At 33.6% G+C, this 24097-nt stretch overlaps 2 protein-coding genes across 8 annotated transcripts in view; one reads left to right on the forward strand and one right to left on the reverse strand.

The window, feature by feature from the left end:
* Nucleotides 1–8908, forward strand: LOC142974832 (uncharacterized). The gene is made up of 6 exons (XM_076117381.1): nucleotides 1–239; nucleotides 1879–2028; nucleotides 7275–7427; nucleotides 8038–8331; nucleotides 8407–8576; nucleotides 8660–8908. Exons 1-6 carry the CDS (start codon nucleotides 35–37, stop codon nucleotides 8804–8806), a joined length of 1119 nt encoding a protein of 372 aa, XP_075973496.1. The 5' UTR covers nucleotides 1–34; the 3' UTR covers nucleotides 8807–8908.
* LOC142974829 (dopaminechrome tautomerase-like) overlaps nucleotides 8909–24097 on the reverse strand; it is a 27838-nt gene continuing 12649 nt past the window's right edge. For 3 of the 7 annotated variants that reach the window (XM_076117372.1, XM_076117374.1, XM_076117371.1), the window contains exons 2-7: nucleotides 21075–21323; nucleotides 14595–14764; nucleotides 11598–11762; nucleotides 11060–11231; nucleotides 10022–10203; nucleotides 8909–9683 (exon numbers count right to left, since the gene is read on the reverse strand). In XM_076117372.1, coding sequence (XP_075973487.1) covers nucleotides 9309–9683; nucleotides 10022–10203; nucleotides 11060–11231; nucleotides 11598–11762; nucleotides 14595–14764; nucleotides 21075–21291 — 1281 coding nt within the window. In that variant the 5' untranslated portion in view covers nucleotides 21292–21323 and the 3' untranslated portion in view covers nucleotides 8909–9308. Of the gene's footprint in view, nucleotides 9684–10021; nucleotides 10204–11059; nucleotides 11232–11597; nucleotides 11763–14594; nucleotides 14765–21074; nucleotides 21324–22025; nucleotides 22508–23847; nucleotides 23968–24097 lie in introns of those variants that run through there. The other 4 variants (XM_076117369.1, XM_076117370.1, XM_076117373.1 and 1 more) reach the window with 4 other exon arrangements.

Consider the following 24097-nt stretch of genomic DNA (forward strand, 5'->3'; position numbering starts at 1 on the left):
CTGTTCTCACGTTAAATGGTCAGTTTTCGTCAAAATGTACACTAAATATACCGCTTTGTTAACAATAGTGATCGCAGCGGGTGCTTTTGCTATTTATCCATACTTTGACACACAGGACTTCATTTACAATGTTCCTAAGGTTTACAGAATATCAATCACCTTAGACAAATTGCTAAGGTACTATGAAAAGAAGCCATCGAAAGATCCCGAGTGGTACATTGCCCTGGGACTAGCTAGAGGTAACCGGTTCTTTATATAATAGTTGTTTATCTTATAAATCTATTGCATTTATTCATCAAATTTCATCGTTAGTCTGGCAGTTGGGGAAAATCGTCATATTTATGAGCACTTTCGTTTCATACTTGAAGAATTTAGACGGGACTGCATCAGACGAGACACGTCATACTCAATTCTGAATACACGACATGAATTTTGGCTCACGATTAACGTTTTGTCATGCAATGCAGTGCACGATCCACTATCGTTGGTCATACTAGTAGTTACAACATGAGAATGTTGAGGATTTTGTAGAGAACCTTCTCGTTTTCTTGGCACGACTAAGTAATTATGTCGTATTAGTAGTAGGACAACAAAGAAGTGCCATCCTAATCTAGAGTGCCAGAGCTTTAGAAAACTATGAAATAAAGAAGCACGAGGCTTCTGTTACCACCACATCTTTCTGAATGAAGAGTGATATTTAAATATTACGTAATACATTCAGAATAACTAACAACCAAGAATTTAGGATAACAGATATTATGTACAATAGTAGTAGACGTAGTAGTAGGCTTTTTATTAAGAAATCAATTTAAAGTGATACTTGACTTACAGTATTTAAATCAAGTGATATGAGCGTAAAATTCGAATTACACATTAATTCATTTGAGAGGTACAGTTACGACCAGAGGTACCTGGTGTAATTAATTATTTGATAGTAGATTTCAAAAGTGAATCTTCATTAAAGGTTAAGTAACATATTTAATTCTTAATTGTGTTAAAATAATAGCACTAACGAGAGAGAGGAGTTCGATTGTTAAACAAAAAGGCTTTGTGAAGATATTCGGTATAATTATTCGATACATTTATAACCAGATTTCAATAGATTACGATTGGCCTCGATTCAATTAAACTGCTTCAATAAGCAATGATGAAATATATGAAGATTTGTGATAACGACAGCAATATTACCAAACACCAAAAAAGCTTTAAAAAATGATTACAATCTTTTGAATAACGAAGCAATCTAGAATAATATCTCTAGCATAATAATCCATACTAATATTATAAATGCGAAAGTAACTCTGTCTGTCTGTCTGTCTGTCTGTCTGTCTGCTACTCAATCACGTCTAAACTACTGAACAAATTTGCATGAAATTTGGTATGGAGATATTTTGATACCCGAGAAAGGACATAGGCTACTTTTTACCCCGGGAAAATGACGCATTTCCCGGGAAAATTCAGAAAGTTCAACGAAGTCGCGAAAAATCAACATTATAATGACATTGAATCAACAAAATTCCGTTGCCATGGCAACTGTTTTAATGGCGGATATGCCTTAGCGCGACTTCGTTATACTAAGGGATATAAATAATTTTGAGAATATTTTTCATGAAAAAAAAGCATATTTTATATCATCACGGTACGACCAATAGGAGCAGAGTAGGTAACAGTAAAAAGTGTTACAAAAACATGGAAAATTCTGACCCATTCTCTCTTATGTGACGCAAGCGAAGTTGCGCGGGTCAGCTAGTATTGCTATAAAACCTAAACTATAAAGCTTATGAAAGTGCGGCGTAAGTATCGCGAAGAAAACTATAAAAACATCATTAGCGCTTGTTTCCGTCTACAAAAGGAATTTAACATTATGTACTTTTTCAGGCCAATTAGAGTATACGATAAATGAGCTGGACAAATCAGTGCCGCCGAAGTTGAAGGAGAATTTACAAAACCTCACAGTGATCATGGACCGCATCAAGAACAACACGGATTACTCAAGTTTTGTGTATCGCAGTAAAGATTACGAATATGGTTTGTACAATTACTCTACATGAGTTCGATGCATAGTAATCAGCGTAAACGCACTTAACCGAACAGATTTATGTGGACGAGATAATTACTGTAGATACATAATAATGTTATGTTTTCAGTGGTTACCGAACGAAATTAAAACGCAATGCGTAAGGATCTTTAGATTGTAAAAGTCTTGTATGCTTTTTTAAAACAAAGTATAAGATCGTAATTGGATCATAATACGCGTATATGATCTGTTTTAGTTTACGTGATTTGAGTAAAAATAAGTATATTTTCATAGTGGCATGGCAATACTTTTGAATACCCGTTTTAAGCAAATTGGTAAAATTCGCTAGTACCTATATATTCTTAGTTTTCTAATCGTCGAGTTGGAAAAATAAATTACTAACGAATAGTAATTTATTTTTTACGCATTCAATAACAGATTGCGGCAATTTTATTTACTTTTATTTACTTTAATTGCACAAATAATTATATATTATATAGAGCACATTTTACAAGTCCTTGACCGATGTCTTGCATTCAGTAGAAAATAACAAAAAAACAATTACTTACTTAGTATTCTTGCATGTACATTGAATGTACTCACTTACTCAACTTTGTAGAGGCCTGTCGCATACTTAATGCCTACCAAATATTTTATTTCATTCTCGTCTGTCACTGTGTAAATATCACAGAAACAAGAATATAGTTTGTTGTATAGTATTATTTTATCTATGAATAATATGCATGTTTGCGCGGCTTCAGCCGCGAGAAAAGAAGAAGAGACAAATTCATCAAAATCCGCTCATAATTTTTGCAGGAAACCTTATCTTAAGTAACTTCGCATTTATAATATTGGCATATTGAAAAAAAATACTCCCAAAAACAACGATTTTGGTCGCGATAATAATTCCTTACGATTAAATAATAACCGCAGGTATCTGGGGGCACGGAAGTGCCCCCGCAAGTCGAGCAAAAAAAAGCAGCACGGCCGTAACATCCTTTTCTCGAAGCAATTCGGGCTGTTTTTGACACCCCTATAATTTCGTTGTGGATAAAACAAGAAGCCTGGATTTTCAGCAACTAATCAATCATTGTATAAACACGGTATATTTAAAATTTCAGTCAATTTGAACCAGTAGTTTAAGAATGACAACTTGTTAAAATTTTGAATTTTGTCACTCACTGATTCACTGACTCACTGACTCACCGATCATCAAAAGTCTAAGGTACTTCTAGCAGACTTAGAAGCTTAAAATTTAGAATACAAATAGGGTTTAGTGTCTTAATCATGGGAAAAATTCAATATTTTCTTATTTCGGTCCAGTTTTCTAAATACACCAACTGCAACAATAACTTTGTAATCCCATATAAATGTATAAGATTACAAGGTTACATTTGCAGTTAATGAATGATTATTACTGTAGAAAATAAAATAAATAGGTGTAAATAGGTACCTACTATATGAGGCATAACGGGAGGGGGTATAGGGTGGGTAAGGGTGTTTAGCCCATGAAACTGAACAACATTCCCATAGGAAAATATGTTGAATTATAAAAAAAAAACGTCTTTCCATACAAATTGGACTTATGTTCGCTCTACAAAAAGAAGTGAGATGCCACCAAAAACATTCTGTAAAAACCTCAAGTCTCGCCGTAAAAAGTTGTGAGATCTATATAATACCAAGTCGATTAATCTATTTAGTCTCTACTTAAAGGACCTTCTGTCTTAAGTTATTACGTATGTTATTATCATGCCAATTTAAAAAGAAATACCTTTAAAACAAATAGATCGACTTGGTCATCGCAAGGAAACACAAATTAACATTTCAGGAGCATTAACTTCTCGTCGTGCTGTGTAGTGTGATACATACTAATAATCAAATCATGCGATGGCCAGGTCGGTCTATTTGTTTTAAAGGTATTTTTTTTTAATTGGCATGATAATAACATACGTAATAACTTAAGACAGAAGGTCCTTTAAGTAGAGACTAAATAGATTAATCGACTTGGTATTATATAGATCTCACAACTTTTTACGGCGAGACTTGAGGTTTTTACAGAATGTTTTTGGTGGCATTTTTTTTTCACGCAGCAGGTTTCGACGCCTTCAACTGTTTAGGTAACAGCAAGTGTGTTAGAACTAATTATTAAGTTTTAATGTGTGCCAATATTCAAACCATTAGTCTTACAAAGTATATTACTAAACTGTTTCATATAGATGTAATAACAACTCTCATATTATGAAAGGTGCTACGCACTAGACTTGCAAGTATATTGTGTAGTAGGTACCTATAGTATTCATAGCCTAAATTATTGTTGTAATACGATTATTACATAACAACACACAGTACAGAGATAGAAAGAAATATGTGATTCAATGCCAATTTTATCTTACGCTCTTTTTCCACTGAAGTATTTTTATAATATGCCTTGAGTTTTTCTTTTAACTGGGAAATTTTTGATCACTTGATCTCAAACCAAGCCTATTTTTGTCCACTGAAAATTTCAGTGCGTTATCTTATCAAATCGATTTTTTTTGTAATAAAAGCGAATTTGTAAATAAAGTAACATATTTTGATTACTTGAAGTCGTGGTGTTAGCATGAGTCGCAGTGTTATACCTAAAGTATATAGGAAAAGTGATAGAAAAGAAGGAAATACAAGCGCGCATAATTTATCGGCGATATTTAAACAGATTTACATTCAAAAATATTCAAACTATTAAAAAAAAACAACCCCAGTAGTTTGTTTGTTGTCTGGTCTTAAGATAATGAGCCATCGAATTAGCATAATGTGAAAGTAAAAAAATAATAATTAAATAGTGTCTGGTCTGAGCTAATGTTTATACCAGCGAAGTAATTACAACACAGGTCAAACATGATCTAACTTTTTCCTTTTTGTTCGATAGCACTTAAAGCTATTTACATTATGTAACTATTAATAGCCAGTAATATTAGATTTTAATCAGGTCTTATGAAATTATCGAACTAAGATGCGCATAACCTATCATAAAAAGACCGTAGTACAGTCCGCATTTAAACGAACAGTGGACTGGAATCTGACGCTTAGAAAATATGTGTCCGAAATTCTGTTTCAGTAATTTATTTATCATCGCTCTAAAAAACATGCATCAAAGTTGTTTCATAAGATGACCGTATGTGAGGTATAAATATTTACTTTGTTTATGTCATGCAATGTTCGAGGATTGTCGAGATTGTCGATATTACTATTTACAAAAAAGTGTATAAAAATTGGATAGCTGTACATTCAAATATGCTTGGAACTGTACCTATTGTACTTCCATAGAGTATAGATGGCGCGCCATTGATGGTGCGGAACGAATGGATCGCGTTTTGTAACTATACATTTAAACACTGATCGAAAAAATGATAACGATGATTTATAATGACTTACCAACGGAGTAATTACATTTAATTTTGCTGCACATCATTACCACCGTAACATATTAGCCATACAAAATAATTGATAGCTTGTTACTGAGTAAGGAATTGTAATTTATACTTCCATATAGACATGTTATCATGAACTTAATATTATACATAAGTGGCACCGCAAACAAGGTACTTTAAGCTTTGGCGACTAAGTCGGTCTTCGGAAGCCAGATACAACAACTAAAACTCAAAAAAACTGACCTAGTGCGAGTCGGACTCGCGCACTAAGGGTTTCGTACCAAAAAAATACGAAAAGAGCACCATTATTGTATGGGGACCCCCCTTAAGATATATTTTTTGTATTTGTAGCTATCGCGGCAACGGAAATACAACATTTGTGAAGATTTAAGCTTTTTGAACCCCAAAAACGACTTACGCGGCCAATGACAGGCTTTTCAAAAATGAAGCGATCGCTTTATCACGTACACCAGTTTTGACAGCTAAATGGCAGGTCACTGATGCTAAAAGCAGTTAGTCTCGGTGTCCTTAAACACGTATATATTGTTGTATTCGTGAAATAAACGTATGAATTTTACCTACCTAATAGAAGGTTAATTGAGTTATTAATGTCTGCCTGTCTATTGCGCTTTCAGAGGTAAATTACTGAACCAATATAAACGTGTGAATGTGGTAGCATTAATCTTGGAGTACGAATGCAATTGATAGAGTACTAGTGCAAATATAAGTACTATTTTTATACAAGAATATCCTCTAGTAAGTTATTTTATATGTATGTATAGACGTGACAACCTCTTATGCATCAGAAGGCGCAAAACTGGCGAATGGTTCAATCAATGGGGCTATTTTTGTGATATTTTCTTTAAGGCACGGGGAAGGCGTTTATGTAGAGAACAAAAAATCTAATGGAATGCCAAGATAATAGTAAAAGAATACATGGATATCTACTTGAATACATTGTTGCCTATATCAACTTACCTCATTATTATGTAACGCCTTCCAATTTTGTCCAGTTCAACGCACTGTAAGGATTTGAACAATAGTCTCCTGTCTAAACAGATTGCATGTTGTTGTCAATTAGATAACCATTACAATAGTGCATTCTTTGAACGTCATGATTCAGCTGACAGTTAACAATTATGCACTAGCTTATGTAAGCTTACGTGGCTACATATAACATAGTCGTTGAAAACACATGCCAATTTGAGCTACACCGTTCTACAATGAATAATAGTTTAATAGGTAAAAGAAAATTACGCTTAATATTATGCAAAAGTAAAAAACAAGTTTGTATTAAGAATAATGCAAATAAATAAAAAATAGTTGAGCGCATGGTGCCAATCTTAAAGTTAAAGTTTCCGTAAAATAAAGCCCAAATGGAAAAATAATACGTATTATAAATCTTTCATAACGGAAATTTATTGATATGTAAACGTTTTATATATTATTTTGAATATAATGTTGTATAAAAATACGTAATGAGGTCGACCAACAAAAAAACATGACATAAATTCTGGCTGATTTAGATGAAAAAAAGATTGTCTTGGCCATATAAACCATAAAAAAAAACATTAAAAAAGAAAACCTAATGGCATCGCAAACATTTTTTGTTAGTTATTTGCCAGTTATTTAAGAATAATAAAAAAGTTTGAATGCATGTTTATTTGGATTTATAATATTTCAAATATAGTCTTAAATATATAAGTACGTTGCAATTTGTATGGCAACAAGTAACTAAGAACAATTCAGTAGAGCAAAGATACACAGTATTGCACAGACATTTACATGTATTAGTGGTCAGATTTACTTACAATGCTATTTCAGGAAATGATAAATTTTATTTCTTACAGTGGCGAAAGCTATTTTCGAGAATATAGATGTTTTGTCAGCTTTGATGGAACCGATATCAATTGGCACAATGGGCACACAGAAGCCTTACAGGTTTTCATTTGAACAGTACGTTCAAGAAGCAAGGACCAAAATGCCTACGAGGAAAGCTGCAGGTATGATTTAACGCTTGTAATTTTTGCAAATGAATAGTAAGAAATAAATTGTAGCGCCTACAAAAAAAAAAGTAGGTAGGTATATTTTCAAAACTATTTTGTATCTTCATCTATGAAAAGTAAGTATATTAAACACGCTATTATGTGCTTCGTTGTTGGAGGAGAAATAAAAACAAATTAACAGCACGATAAATTTGCGAACGCTCAAACCGCCGCAAATAAAAAACACAAAGGTATGCATACTTGAGCGACAAAATTGTATTGCGAAATGTTTAGATTCGGATCAAATAAATATTTATAAATTGTGCTTCATCACGTTTGTAAACCTTATTACCAATCAGGCCAGTCAGGCCACTGCTTTTTTCTTTTCCTTAAAAGGCGGATTGTGTTGTTGTCCTTGTGAACCTTAGGTGGTAACAATATAATGCTTTAGATAGGCTAAATACAAGCATAATGTATAGGCATTATGTTATTGTTGTTGCAAAAAAACACCTTTTCGAAGGCTGGCTCTATTCTTCTCGTAGAGTAATATTGCGCTAGTTGACATTAATCATTATGCGCAATAATGACAATGAGGTGAAATCAGGTTTCGATTTGTGTTATATTATAGATGCGTGTACAATGCAACTGTTGATATCGGCCATGGAGACACAAACCACGCAATCAGACGGTGCGTGTGAGTTGACGCCGGAGTGCACTGCTCAGATCCTAAAAGGTTCAGGGTTAGCCTTCCAACAGACTAGCCGAGTAAGAGCCGCTTCTTTAGCTTACTTCTTTGACTGCTTAGACGGACTAGACATTGCAGCACATATCTACAAACTGTGCATTCAAATATATAAAGAGGCTAAATCATTGGAAGCTTGGGATCACCCACCTGGTACTAGAACGCTATTTATGCAACAAAGTAAGCAATAATATTTGAGTTGACTGCATTTTTTGTTCTACTGACTAGAAGATCTTTAACTTCAAATGTTTTCAGTATTTTATTGCGCAATACAAGGCTACGGTGAGTTCATAAAACCAAGATGGATGAACAAGATGCTGGCTTGGCAAGAACCCAAGGGTTGTTATGCAGATGATCGGCAGCCATTTTTGAAACTAACTGGATTCGTCGGCCAGACAGCAGCATCAACTCAAAAAGATAGAGAAGTAACTACATTACTCTGCTACTAATACTTAAATAAATATTACAGTTCTCGTAATTGTTGTTATCATCGGTTATTCTATTTTAGGAAGACTACAGGGTGAAGAAGGCAGCGACGTCTGAAGGTGGAACTTGCAACTCGCTAACATCTGCGATGGCTCTCGGATCACTCGTAGTTTACATCAGAGCCTTACTTGAAACTGATCAAGCGTTTCAATACGATGTCCTGTCCTAACCTTTACTTTATGAAATCGATTCAAAGATACAGCATTATGTAGAGTGACAAAGTGTGTTATTATAATAGTTTCCTAATGATTTAGAAATAAAACATTCCAAATAAAATTCAACTGTATTTATTACAAAGTATGTTTGTACATTATGTACTTGACCTCAATATTGTACCGCCTAGATTTGTACATAAGTAATAGATAACTATGGCATTAGATCTATTCTAATCGTCTCACTCATTATTTGTATGGCTTTATTCTTGCGACTGCGACCAATCGGAACAGATCGTGTTAAATAGTTGGGAGTGTTTCGTGAGTTATTCAAGGAACTTGATCAGCTTATTCCTGACGCCAGTTAAACTACTTCTTCATTCTTCTACTTCATTCCATCTTAAATAAGGTATTTATACAATTAATTATGACAACATGATAATTGGTAACAGGTAAGAATCAGATAAGATATCAAATAAATAATGGAAATTTCTTATAGCTAAGATTTAACGAAATGTGTTAGTTATAATTATGAGACCAACTTTTGCGTTTTCCTTCTCTGCACATCGAATTTTCTAAGATTGTCGTAATTTTTTCTGCGTGAATTCTGAAGTTAACTCTGCTAGCCGAAAGTGTTCCTGTCATGACTCTTTGGAAACTGGAAGTTAAGATCCATAGTTCTTGCTCTCCTTTAGCGTTTGTGACTACTTTCATGCCGCTGGCAAATTGTAAAGTCTCGCTATCCATTGCGACTGTGTGGAAGTTGCGGGGAGAGAATTCGGTGGCGGTGTTCCAGCACCAGATGCTTGGTGGATCCATCAGTCCGAAGTATAAGATGCCATTGCGGTCCATGGCTTCTGCTGCCGATTGAGATGGACGTTCTTCAGGGAACACCTGAAAATTAGGAGTAATATGTTTTTATACAAATCTTGAAAGAATGCAAAGTCCTCAACTCGCAGTTGGTTAGCTTAGTGGACTCAATGCCTAGCCCTTCGTCCGGGAGGAGACCATTTCACAACATTGAGACATTAATAGGTTTTTTATTTATGTGTTTATGAACCTGCTGGTAATTTAAAGCATGATTACTTAGAAATAAATGTGCAGCGTACCTATAAAGCGGTAAGTCATCATAAAAAATGCTCAAGTGCCTATAATATCCTAAATATCGATGAATTTTTTGTACTCTGTCCTTGAATATGTTTTTCAATATTAAAGGATTACAGATTACTTACAGATACTAATTCGGCATCCAGCTGTTGACTGTCTGCGTAGGAGTCGTTTCGTAACACTCGAGTGCTGACCACGTTCTCAGTGGTAGATGCAAGTGCGTGGAAGTAAAGGTTTCGCTCGCGACCATGTTTGAACGGCGATAGAGCCATGCCTAGTACACCGTCCATCAGATCGAAGCTTTCGCCTGAAAACAAAAACACATCATCATATTATAGTGCAGTTTACCTTTATATATAGTACCTTTGTATATAGCGTTTAAATTGATTTAAAAGAAGAAATTTTCATCACCAAAACTAGTAATTAGGTACTTTTTATTCATTTACTTTCACCTTATTAAAGTCCTGGACATTGTGGGAACGAATGTGATAGACTATATCAAGGTTACCAGGCAATTTATCATAATAACATATACGAAAACTTCATTAAAAAAAAATACCTAGCAACGATTAATAATCATGATTTATTTTGTAGGCGCTTAAGTTTTTTACTAATTAGACAAACCGGTGTCGACAGTCGTTTATCGTTAATTTATGTTGTTTGTATTTTAAATAATCGAAGCAATGCAATTAAAATGATTGATATTAATCACTTCAATTATAATACAACTGATAAAAAAAGCAGAATGTCAGGCAACCTTTCAAGTGAATGCAAGTTTTTGCTATGTTGGTTTATTAAGTCAAAATAATTAAAGACGAAGATAACAAGCTATAATAGGAACTAGACAACACACAACATTTTTAAAATAATGGCTACAGAATTACAGCAAAATCTAATTCCTATTTTTTCGGCTAAACTGTATTTTATTTGTTACTAGCTTTTACCCGCGACTTCGTTCGCCACCTGAATTTTCCCATGGGAATACGTCATTTTCCCGGGATAAAAAGTAACCTTTGTCCTTTCTCGGGTGTCAAAATATCTTCATACCAAATTTCATGCAAATTGGTTCAGTAGTTTAGGCGTGATTGAGTAACAGACAGACAGAGTTTCGCATTTATAATATTAGTAGGTTTTGTATAGATGGTACTTATTCTTATTCTTACCGTCGATGGTAAATGTGCCTCTAGACGGGAAGGGGAAGAACAGCTTATGGGTGACGCGCCAGGACTTGTTGCGGATGACGTCCACGATGAGCAGCGCGAAGTCTGTCACGTCGGCCACGTACACGTAGGTGTACGCGCAGTCGCCAGGGGCCCGCGGACGAACGTCCACGATCTAAAAGTTATAATTATGTAGTCACAACATGTGTACCAGATTGAATATTTTTTGTACCTAAGCATAAAACTCTATCTAGAAGGTTTTATGTTAGCAAGTAGTTTAACACCTGCTTTGGGTTAAACACTCGACTCCGGGGTAGTAGTGCAAGGACTCGATAGCGCAAACTCTTGCAGAAGGTAAAGTGCAACGTCTATTCACCATCTTGTAAAAGTGACTCAAGATTAGCAGTTGGAAATGCTATATAATCTGTCTATTATTTACTAACAGCAGCGAATAGTATCACTTTAGCATGTCACAGAGGTCAGGATAAAATGAATATTTGGTATTAATATAGCTGTCATAGAGTGTGATGCGTGTACTTACAGGTGTAATGAAAAGAGATTGATCATTATAGTTGGATTTGTCGACGACGTGCCTGTAGATGAGCTCGTCGGTGACCAGGTCGAAGGCCAGCAGCTGCGGCGGGCAGTTCTGTGTGTCACCGATCTTGCCCGTGTCCATCACCCACAGACGTTGACATTCGTCGATCTGGAAATTTAAAGAAAAATCCGTTTAATGATGTTTCCTATCAGAAATTAAAAGCTTTTTTGAGCGTAATATTGATAGCCATTTCTCAAAAGTGTTTAGACGGTTTTATCAACTACTTACAAATAAAAATACTTATTTGTATTTAATCAGGTTTATTTTCAATGGACTGTAGTAGTCTACTTTATTCAGATGTCTACAGGAACCGCGCGAAAGGGCATTCTGCGCATCCAAACCCGGACGCTTTAAAAAAGGGTTAAAACTCTACTCAATCAACGTAAAACTTTACAGTAAAACAATCAATATTCCTATTATTGTGGTCGATCAAAAATACCAACAAAGAAACGTGTTTCGGCGGTCGAATGATAGTGACGAATTGTCAATCAAAGTCAATGGTGCAGAACCCGCAGTTTCCGACTACAGCGAAGTACTTGGCTGCTTTCAATACAATTGTTACACTTCAGCGTGGATTATTCCACTGTGTTTAGAACAAATGTTATAAATAAAGAAAACCTATAGTACCGACAACAAATAGGTAAGTGTATATTACAGGCCTTGACTTCATGCATGTATCAGAGACTAAAGAACGCTACATGCATGCCTGAATATTTCCGACGATTATGCTGCTTCGTCCATTCAGACATGATAATGCCCATCGGATAAGTACTATTCTAGAACAACACCCATTTATCATTCTTTATTTTGTTCTCATCTTAAAAATTCGAGTTAAATAAGTACTCTGTTGACACATCATTAGCCTAGCCTTTCTTCCAACTTCCCTTTACTATGTTGGTGTCGTTTACTAGTCTCACTGGATCAGACCACCAAAACACAGTTACTTGGGTTATAGCACGGCATTCCTCGGTAAGGCAGGTTGTCATACGTTCAATCTTCTGACTACTAGTGTGACTGTCATACAAATAGGTACTCTGTTGACTTTACAGTATAATGCAACGATAATAATTTAGGTATAACACATAATAAAGCATTGTATTGAGATTGATCTATTGAAGGTCTTACATGTCATCAATAATAGATATATTAGGAAGTAGATGAAATAAGATGTCATCTCATTGTTTATCTAGTAAAACGGTAATAATCGACATGTTAATTATTTTGTAATAACGCTTAGATACATTAGGCGAGAATTAGCACCTATTGTGGCCAAATTAAGTCAATTTTCACAATTAACACAGAAATCAACATGTTTTCCTGTTAAATATTCGTGGATAAACAATCAGCAATATTGGTAATGATAATTGAAGTCCGGTTTTAACTTTTTGTTGCCGGCTAAACAAACTAAATCGTCAGAGAGATACATACTATTGTACGTATATGTAAGTGAAGTTTCAGTCACGGTTTCCATGCGTAGAGGATGTTCCCATTAAGTGGAAATCCCTTTGCATATATGGCATGTGCGAAGACAATCATAATGATAATAGTGTATCATCAACGTGTGCAGCGTCCGTCTCGGCTAATTACCTCTATGTCTGTTATGTACTAAACTATTCAAGCATACATTATTTCACGCTCGTGATCAAAAATGCTATATGTACTTTATCTTTGCTGTCAACATGTCATCATTCAAATTCTTGTAAGATTCTAAAGTGTCATTGTCATTGCAAATAGTTTCATTGTACAATTGTTGGGAAAACATTAACTTATTCTCTAGTATGTTTTCATGTTACATAACAAAGGTTGGCGTCACTCGAGGAAACAAGAGACTATAATATCCTGAAGGCGGTACATCTCATAAATAAGGTGAATAAACAGTATTTATTGTTAGCACGGTAACCTTTGTAATTTAATTGAACTAGGTAGCTTCCACACAAGGTCTACCCTTGCCATCAATTTATGCGTAATTTCAACCATCGACAATAGGAAGTACATAAAACAAAGGAAATTAACATCATTTATACTGACAGAGATCGCGTGTCATTTTCCGAAATAATAACAAAATGACGACGTGATAGTCCTACAATAGGACTCTTTTAATTATAAACTAGATACTAATCGAGGCGGCCTAGACACGCAAATATTCAGGAAATCTACATTTCCGTATTTATTTTGTAAGCTATCAAAATATTTTATCCGATCTAATTGCTGAGCAAAAAACGAACAGACAGAAAAACAAATCCAAAAATCAATATAAGTCTTCCTGGTTTACATGTTTAAATGATTTAATATTATGTTAAAAATCTTTATAAAAAAATAATATTGATATTTGCTCTTAGCTACGTAAAATGTCGGTGCAAAGTTCATTTTCTTTTTATAAAAGTTCAAGCTCTTACTTATAAAGGTGATTTTGAATCCAGTTGTACTGGATTTAAATGATCTTTAGATTAAACAGGTTATCTTAAATTAGAAATTTTGATTTATTTTTATTTTTTAAGTTCATGATTAATGCATATGCTTTTATAAAAGGTCAACAGCGACTAGAAAAAAGAAAGGATGGGAGATAATAACATAATAATTTGTGAGTAACCTCCTAAAAGTGGAAGCGAAACGGCATAAATCACATGCAAATAATAATCTTGGCGCTGAGCTTTTATATTCACAGCTATTTTGCATAATAAAATACCTAAAGTACGAAGTTCTCTAAGTTTACATAACTCAGAGAACTGTCACAACCAGCTAAGTATCCCAGTTACCAAAAATAATATTTAGTGTAAAAGTTTTTGTATAAAGTTAGATGCAATCTGGTATATAGTTATATTCGTGTTCTCATTGTCACATAGCAATTTGATAAAGCATTGCAATAATGTCATCGAAGATTACTACATTTCCAGTAATAGGACTAGTCAGGAAAGAGTATTTATGCAAATTGTAACTTACAGCAACTCTGAAGACTGACGTCATGCCATCACAGTTTTTGCCCTGGTTGTCATGCCATGAATAGTTAGGATAAGCGCTGATCTTGCCCTCACTGTCGACTGTGCCCAAGGTGACTGGTCGCCCCACGTCGAACCGCGGGATAGACACGAAGATACGTGAAGGATAAGCACCTGAAATTAAGAATTAATTTGTCAATGTTCTTGGTATATTATTTAAAAAAAAAAATACTATTTTAAAAGACAACTCCGGCACTAAGAATTGTTCTTGTGTCGCAGAGACTTTAACAAACATACAAACAACGGACTCAAAATACAACCTTAATTCATATTTAAAATATTTTCATATAACAATGTATGTTTCACGCGTGCCTACGCAGTTATTCAAAATGATCCAAGCCAACAACAAAAAACGTATCCGAAACCAATTTGTTTTTGCGCATCGTTCTAATACATGCAATTAGCGTCATACTCAACAATTTCTAAACAAAAAATAAACTCTGGTATTACTATTTATAAATGTTTTATTCATCCATTCCGTGCTGAGGATAATAAATGCAAACGAAAAAAATAAGCTTTAGAATATGAATGCCTTCTTGTGACTAGATCAGATGTGATGTGACCATATCTAAAGCTTATCATTAATCTTTTGAAATGTCATACAATTAGTTCTGGTATAAAATAATATAGTTACATTTTGAACCTGGACTTGAACTTTTGAGCATTATTTGCATAAAGTTTGCTGGGTCGTGCATCCGGAAAACTAGTGGACTAGCAAGGTTATCAAGTGGTACCATCATGGTGTGACAAATCCTGTATTAGTTTGCACAAAGACTAAGCACGTACGACCACAAGGTTACTTATTAGTTATACATCAAACATGTGAACTATGAGCTCAATTGACTTTGCAAGATTTATGGTGTGAGTTTTTGTCCGTGTAGAGTATGTTTTTGCTGAACTAAGTCTTCGAGAAAATTACTACGTGTGTGGTTTATTAATCGGTTGCGGTCGAGTACAGCAATAGTTATGCCTCCTGTGGAGAAATTATGTAACTTCGGTGTAATGGTACGACAACGTGAGATCCGTGTATACTTTCCTGGAATCTTTCATATTAATTTATATTTTCCGTAGAAAAATGCACCATAGATCTTTGTAAAAAGTTTATGCAATATTGAGATCGTTTTATAAATAAAATAAACTATTTGCAGATCCGCGGAAGCACGTATGACTTTGAACTTATCAGTGCAGTGCTAAAGTTGCTATGTAACTTATTGCATTCTACAACGTTATGTCATAACTCTGTAAAATTTATCATAGTGCGAATCAAAGAAACTGTGAAACGAAAACGTGACTTCGCTATAAATAATAATCGATGACATCGAGTGGGTGAGGCGCAATCAACAACCCAAACAAGGGAATAGGCCTCCATCCATAACTGTAGGATTCAAAACGGCAGGAACTACTACTCGTGATGAATGGCTGTCCAAACGACGATTGATGATGGATATAACGAGTGACAAAATAACAGGCGGTGCGAAAAAGAGCAAGGTGTACATCAATGAGGACTTAACTAAGGCAACCCGAGCTTTACTGTGGAATGCTAAAAACCAGCTGCATGGAGTTTATAAGTATATTTGGATAGCTAACGGAAAAATCCTCGTCAAGAAGAATGAAGGTGACAAATCAAAGTGGGTGCGAGCCGAAAATGACATTACTGAACTATTAAAAAGCAAGCAATAGATACCTAGTCCATTCATAAACCTCATTCATACTTATTACTGTGATATTGTGATAATTTTACATTAGAATTCACGGACTTAGACAACATTTTAACTAATTTAGATAAAATAAACTGCTTGCAAGCCGACACTATGGACGCTTGGATGTCGGTACTCAATAAAAATAAACATGACCTGTGTATTTTACATCTTAATATAAGATCCCTTAAAAAGAATTTTAGTGAATTAATGGTTACACTTAATAACATAATAAATAGCATTGATGTTATAATATTAACCGAGCCAAACATAAATTATTCATTGTTAAATTTTTATCAAATAAGAGGATTTAATCTCAATAGTTTTACGCGAACCGGGCGAACCGGCGGAGGAGTGCTAGTTTACACCCGCGCCACTCTATCCGCGAGAGTGAGCGAGACATCGCATACACACTATATGCGCGCTGCGGAGTGTGTTCCCATTGTACTTGATGACGGCACAGGTGAGTCGATTTATTTATTATCCTTATACAGACCCCCACGAATTAACAAAATGAACAAAGTTTTACAGTTTATTGATGAATTACGAGAAATACTAGAGAATATACCTAAAAATATGAATATTGTGGTTTGTGGCGATGTAAATATAAACCTCTTAAATAACCACGAAAGTCATGTAATCGAATATGAGAATTTGTTAGCAGAATTTGGTTTAATTAAATGTATCGATAGCATTACACGGAAAGAAATCCTTATGGGAAATATTGTAGAATCATGTTTAGATCATATTTACATACGCGCGCCCTCAGCAAGAATTAAATCAGCAATAATTCAACATAAGATATCGGATCATTTTTTCGTGTCGGCTGCAGTGCAATGGAATCACACCCCGCGCAGTGACTCACTTGACGCGCGTCGCGGAGCCCTGTCCAGCGGCGCTCGCGGCGGCGACACTCCCCCCACTCGGGCCGCTCGTTCACAACGTAAACAACACACTAGCACTACTTTTCGCCGTGTATTAGATAATCGCATGGTCAGAGAACGTTTATTATGCGCTGATTTTGACTCCCTGATGTCTATTAATTGCCCTATTACATTGTATGAATCACTTAGATTACTGTTTGAAAATATATATAAAGATTGTATTAAGACTGTCAAAATTAATTACAGTAACAGAAATAATAAATGTTGGATTACAAATAACCTAAAGAATATGATATTAGAGAGGGATAGACTGTATAAGGTATGGTGTAATGATTCAAAAAACATGTTAAAAAGGTTAGAGTATACAAAATATAGAAATAAGTGTACCAAAGTTATAAATAAGCATAGTAACGAATACGATAAGCAATGTATTATCGACTGCAACAAAAATATAAAGAAAATTTGGGAGCGAATAAATATAATGCTGGGTAAAACCAAGCAGTCGTTAGATAATGTCATTCTTGATCATATGAACGCTGAGGCAGATGATGCTCAAAGTATAGCCAATCGATTTGCAGTTACTTTTGATGAGGAGGTGGACCAAATTAAACATTTATGCCAGGTTAATTGGTTAAATAGAGATAGCTACGTGCAAGAAATTGATAGGTGTATGAGATGGCAGCCAGTAACTAACGAATATGTAAATAAAATTATAAAAACTATGAATGATAAAAAATCCCCTGGATCTGATCAAATTCGCATGTCAGATATTAAAATTGTTAATGATAAAATAAGCCCCGTACTCGCTAAACTAATTAATATGTCAGTCACTCAGCACCAATTTCCGGATAAACTTAAAGAGACAATCACTCGACCGATATATAAAAAAGGTGATCATAAGATATGCTCTAATTACAGGCCTATAGCCATATTATCTAGCATAGATAAAATAATAGAAAAATGTATAGTAAATCAGTTAGGGATTTATTTGAAAAATAACAACATTTTGAATAAAGCACAACACGGCTTTCAAAAGGGAAAAAGTACAAATACATTACTTTCTGCGTTTACAGATGAAATAAATACTCACCTCCATAATAAAGAAATTGTCTTAGCTGTATTTTTTGACTTTAAAAAGGCTTTCGACACTCTGGAGACTGATACATTGCTTAGAGCATTACAGGAGTGTGGAGTCAACAAGCCCTTAAACGACTGGTTTAAAGATTATCTAATGTCACGCAATTTTCGAGTTAAAGTGGGAGACAGTTTGAGTGACAAAAAAATGGTGCGGTGTGGTGTACCTCAAGGATCAGGATGCGGGCCAGTTAGTTACCTGATGCACGTAAATAGTCTTTGTAACGTAATAAAAAACTGCTCTAATTATATGTATGCTGACGATCTATGCATCTTTCGAGCCGGTACTGACGTTGCGGAGATTTGTCGCCTGGTCCAAGAGGACGTAGACGCGGTCGTTCAATGGTCGCATGATAATGGCATATTAATAAATTCAGATAAAACTAAATTACTTGTTATACATTCTCCTTACATACCGATTAAAGAAACTACGTATCCAATATTTACCCATTCATTTGACTGCTTCCATAATAACCTCATTAATTGTAACTGCATATCGATAGAGAGATTAAAATGTGTTACTTATCTAGGAGTAAAAATTGATGAGCACTTCTCTTGGAGTGAACATATTGAGTACGTGTGTAACAGACTTAGGGTACTGCTAGGCAAGTTCTATCATTTAAGTTATAGGACCCCTAGTAGCACTCTAAAAATATTATATAATGCAATGGTTGAACCTATTATTGATTATGCACTCGATTGTTATGGTCTCACATTTAAATCATATTTACAAAAAATTGAAGATATACAGTTACGATTTATAAAGTTACTAGTGAATAAAAAAATTAAAAATAAATATAAAGATGATTACACTAGACTATTTAATTTATGCAAAATATTACCAGTTAGTAAAAAACATAAACTCCTCTTAACCGTAAACAATCATAGCAGTCGAGTGCTTAATACAACCACAATCAGTGTACAGAATAATTACAATACTCGAGCGATGACATCTGGTAAATACGTAGTGCCAAAAGTTTGTAACTATTATGGTGACAGGACACTTAATAAACGTGTTCCATATATCTTAAACGGCCTACCAGAGGTTATCAGAAAAGAGGATAAGTTGTATAGATTCAGATATAAAATGAAAAAATACTTGTTTAATTGTTAGTTTCGTTTAGCGCACTTCAATTATGTATAATTATGTATTTTATTTTTTGATCTCACAGTCAAACTTCTTATGAGGTTTTGTGGGACGCTGATAAATGTTATGTATAACTGAATGTGTATAATAATAATAAAATAAAAAAAAAAAAAAAAATAAAAAAATAGCGTTAAATTTTACGCATTGTAAGATTACGACAAAAAAAGATTGAGTCTGTCAGAAATATTAAGATTTATTTTTCAAAATATGATTATGCATAATCATTGGTCAACCACAATAACTCCAAAAGTTTAAGCCTAGGATGTTTCAAAATGCCTAGAGACATAAATTTATGGTTGGCCTTAATATTTAGATTTTTTTGACTTTAAACTTCACACTCAATATCAAAATGGACATTACTCGGCCAAGGCATAATCACCATCACTGTATTGGGCTAAATGTCAATCAAAATTTATACGTTTCTTAATCCATATTATATTAGCCGTTGCGAAACACATTATAACCTCTAGGATCACCTTCGGCGACTTCTTTTGTTTTTTTAGGTGTAAGATATATTTGTGTCAATATGACAAGAAACTTGGTGATATTATTTCAGTATACAAATTAATTTGTAAGTAATTATTTTGTTTATAAAAGACTATTTTCAAAACTATCTGTAGCCTCGTGTTTAGAGTGTGAAATTGTTTGATTAAATCGTTACATTTTCTTAATTAATGTGCATTGATCGACTGACTTGTATTCCAGTGTGATGCAAGTTAGCATAATAGGAACCAACTACGCTATCTTTATTGCTTTACCAGATATATTGACGACTAACCTAAATTGTTAATTGATTTCTTTTCTAAGAACTCAATCAATTTACTTGATAACTAATTAAATTAATATTCTAATAATAGAAAGTGTTATTTTTATACATGAACTTTAGAATATCTAGAATGCTTGCAACTTAATCATCAATGATTTGATAACATCTGTCATAGTAAACAAATGGGGATCTAGGACAGGATTATGTCACAATTTTCACATTTAAATAATGTATTATATTATATTGATGCATTTCACACATTGTGCAATGCAGTTTGATGACATTTCCTTCTATTTTCGAAACATACAGCGTATTGATGACATTCTGCATAGCGTAATTATATAACAAACTAACCTTTAATAATGGCTGTTCTCAATTTACTTTAGTCCGGGACCTACTAAAAAAGAATTTCAGTATGTACTAAAAAAAGACCTATTTCATATCACATATACACATAAAATGACGTCTTTTCAACTCAGGAGTAGGCAGAGGCCAAAGAACGCCACTTGCTACGATCCAGTACAAACTTCCCTTGCTTCATTCACATGTCATCATAATCATCGTACTTTACATATGTAACTAATAATTAATTAATTAGACAGCAAGTTTTTGTGCATGTATTACATTAATTTCGAATTATCTATACATAGTTTATTATATTATATTTTTTTTTTATAATGTTATACTTCCCTGTTTTATTTATTTAAGAAGCATTTTGTAAAGTTAGTGTGCCTCACAAATAAATTATTACTTACTGACATTTATTTTTAAGTTATGGTAAAAGAGAATACCTTACCTTGCCTGTGATGAACATCCACATCGATAGGTACAGAGTTACCAGGTACATAGTAGTTGTTCTCAATAGCTTTCCTCATGTCATCTTCACTGGGAAACACGAACTCCAGTTCAGCCCATTGTCTGACCACGCGCAGGTCGCTTTTGGCCCCAAGTCCTGGCCAGCAACAAGCCAGACAGTACGAGAGGAGGAAAAACCTTTCTATTCCTTGAGACATCTCCCACTTGAATGTGTCCAGAAGATGGGGATCTGGAAAAAGGAAATAATTTATAGGTCTTTGCAAAGAGCATATTAGTACCGAAGTAGTTATTGTGTAGCTATCAATTTTAAGTTATTCTTGGCCATGTTCCCATCTTTGAACAATACTGTATGAATACATTTGCGTCACATTGTCCTCTTTAGTTGTATGTATGGTGAAGCAAGATAAAGCAACTAGGCTGTCGTAGGTATGGCCAGTTTTTAAGTGTCTTTCAATATGTAAATGAAAGTTTGTATTTAATTTGTATGCATTTTTTTGTGATTTTAAAACCAATATGGAAAATTGTTTTATAATATCACTTTGCGTCGGAAAATATGTACACTACGCAGAATATATATTATGGTTGATCCCATGTTATTGGAAGTGGACGATTATCACATACCGAGATCATAATAGCTATCGAAAATATTCCAATAGAATTCCCAAATTGCAAACATTGCCCCGACTAGAAATCAAACCCGAGACCTATGCTCAGTTAACTATGTTACGTAACTATTATTTTTTTAATAAAAAAGCACATAAATAAACAATATTATGATGTAACTGGATAATTTATGAGATAATTATCATCGATCAATCTCAGGAAGAATTCTTTATCAAACCTTGATTAAACAAGGTAATTTGTGTTAAGTTTCATAACACACTAATAAACTGAAACACGCAGTAGAAATAATAATTAAAATTCAAATTACCATATTGGCTAAGCAATGTCGCACAGTAGGCTCTTTGCTCATGAAAGGGAACCATTGTAACTTGTTGTAGATAAATCATGAGGACCACTAGTACCTTCACACTTTTGCACATTTTGACACACAACATTATAAAATTTTACTGTTCTCAAATATTTTCTACTAGACAAATATAATTAAAAATCAGCTAAACACAATTAATATGTAGCTTAATAAACTATAAATGACTTATTATTCGAAAATACGAGACAATAAATCGAGTAATCGTTACTGCAGTATTTACTGAAATGCGCTAATAACGTTGGAGGAATTATCGCTTCGGTATGCCAGTTTAACCTCGAAACAACACACAAATAACACTACTTTTCCAGACTGTGATGACTGGCTGACGTATTGAATTTGATAGAAAAAAAATGAAAAAAAAATTTTTTTTTTCTTCACAAAGGTCCTGTCACTAGCAGAGAAAGATGGCCACTGTCCAGTACGTTATGTGTGTTCAAAGCTATTCGTTGATTTACATAAGTTAAGACTACGTTTGTGTAATCAATATTGGGGGGTCTGTCGTTCAACTAAGTCAATATTTTTTGTATGTTATGAATACCAATGATCTTCGAAGTATAGTAAATACCAATTATCGAACCTCGGTTTTACGTGCCCTTAACTGTTCTTTACTTCCGTTATCGTTATATCTTTTGTAAGTTAATCATTTAAATCTCATATTATTATACAAAGTAAACGTTACATTATCATTATTTAGATCTATGTAATAAATTAAAAATTATAATTATTTTATGTTATTTTACTTAATATGGTAAAATAAAAGTTCAAGTGCAAAGGGTAATTGCAGTAAGTTTCAGTGACATTTAAAAAAAATATCGAGTGTTATTTAAATACTATTAATATTATAATTGCTATCTAATATTAGAGATGAGTAAACCCTTCATGACTAATCCTTTCATTTTAATATAAAAATACCCATTAGTGTCAACAATTATTACTCAAGGAAAAAAATAAAAGGGCTTCAATTACTAGGCCTAGCAAATATTTTATTACCTATAGGTACAATACTCTTAGTTATCTCTTACAAACAAACTAATTGAAAAAAACCGGTTAAGTGTCGGTTTTACTGTTCTTCAATTGTTGTTTAACGTTAAAAATGACCGATAACGTTTATCAGTCAGACTTTTTAATTGTTTTTTTATTTATTTGGAGCACTATTATTTGATTATAGTGGTTATTAATTGAAGAATATAATTTATTTGTAAATTAAAAATATTAAGTTTATGTAATTTACGAAATATATGGTCCAAAATATAAGTAATTTTCTTTGTAATTCATTTATCAAATATAAGTTTGGACGTGTGGACTGACTGACTACAATTTCAAATAGACCAATAAATAAGTCTGTTTTATTTTCAGTTCCTAAGACATTTGATGGTATTTTTTTTCTATTATTTATCACAAATATTTATATTACAATTATTTCTAATCTTAAATATCCAAGACAGTAAAAATTATACCGCCACTTTTATATTAATTTATAAGGAGGTCTCAATTATAAATAAATATACAAGAGGCGGGCGTAAGGTAAGCCTAAGTGCCTAATGAACCGGCGTTAATTTTTAGAGAAGACTTCATTGCATCTATAAATTAGTTCATGAAAAATATTGAATATGAATGTAATAAATAATAATGTTATGGATATTATATATTTTATAAAAAAGGGAAGGTAGAAGTCTTTGTTGGTATTCAATATTTGATTAAATTTTTCGATGCGATAAGAATAAAATTAAATATATATTTTATAATAATGAAAATATTTCACCGAAATAATATATTTTACACTGTTCACTGTATTGGACTGAAATCTTCGGAATTCACGATACGACTGAGAGTCGAATGCAAGGATGTTCCCTCTTCAATGGTTACAATGCAAGGAAAACCCATTACGATAATAGCAGTATGTAGGACTGTAGGTACTCCAGATATAACTGTCTTGAAACTATTAAGATAGTTTTTCATAAAAATTACTAGTTAAGGCATTCTCACGTTTTTTTTTTCTCGATAATTGTGTT

The sequence above is a fragment of the Anticarsia gemmatalis genome, chromosome 8 (genome assembly GCF_050436995.1).
Source record: "Anticarsia gemmatalis isolate Benzon Research Colony breed Stoneville strain chromosome 8, ilAntGemm2 primary, whole genome shotgun sequence".
Lineage (NCBI taxonomy): Eukaryota > Metazoa > Arthropoda > Insecta > Lepidoptera > Erebidae > Anticarsia > Anticarsia gemmatalis.

Excerpts from the sequence above, each read along its gene's own strand:
- LOC142974832 (XM_076117381.1), top strand. The coding sequence starts at position 35 with ATGTACACTAAATATACCGCTTTGTTAACAATAGTGATCGCAGCGGGT. Across the intron at positions 240-1,878 it reads TGCCCTGGGACTAGCTAGAG|GCCAATTAGAGTATACGATA; the intron begins GTAACCGGTTCT and ends GTACTTTTTCAG. Across the intron at positions 7,428-8,037 it reads GCCTACGAGGAAAGCTGCAG|ATGCGTGTACAATGCAACTG; the intron begins GTATGATTTAAC and ends GTTATATTATAG.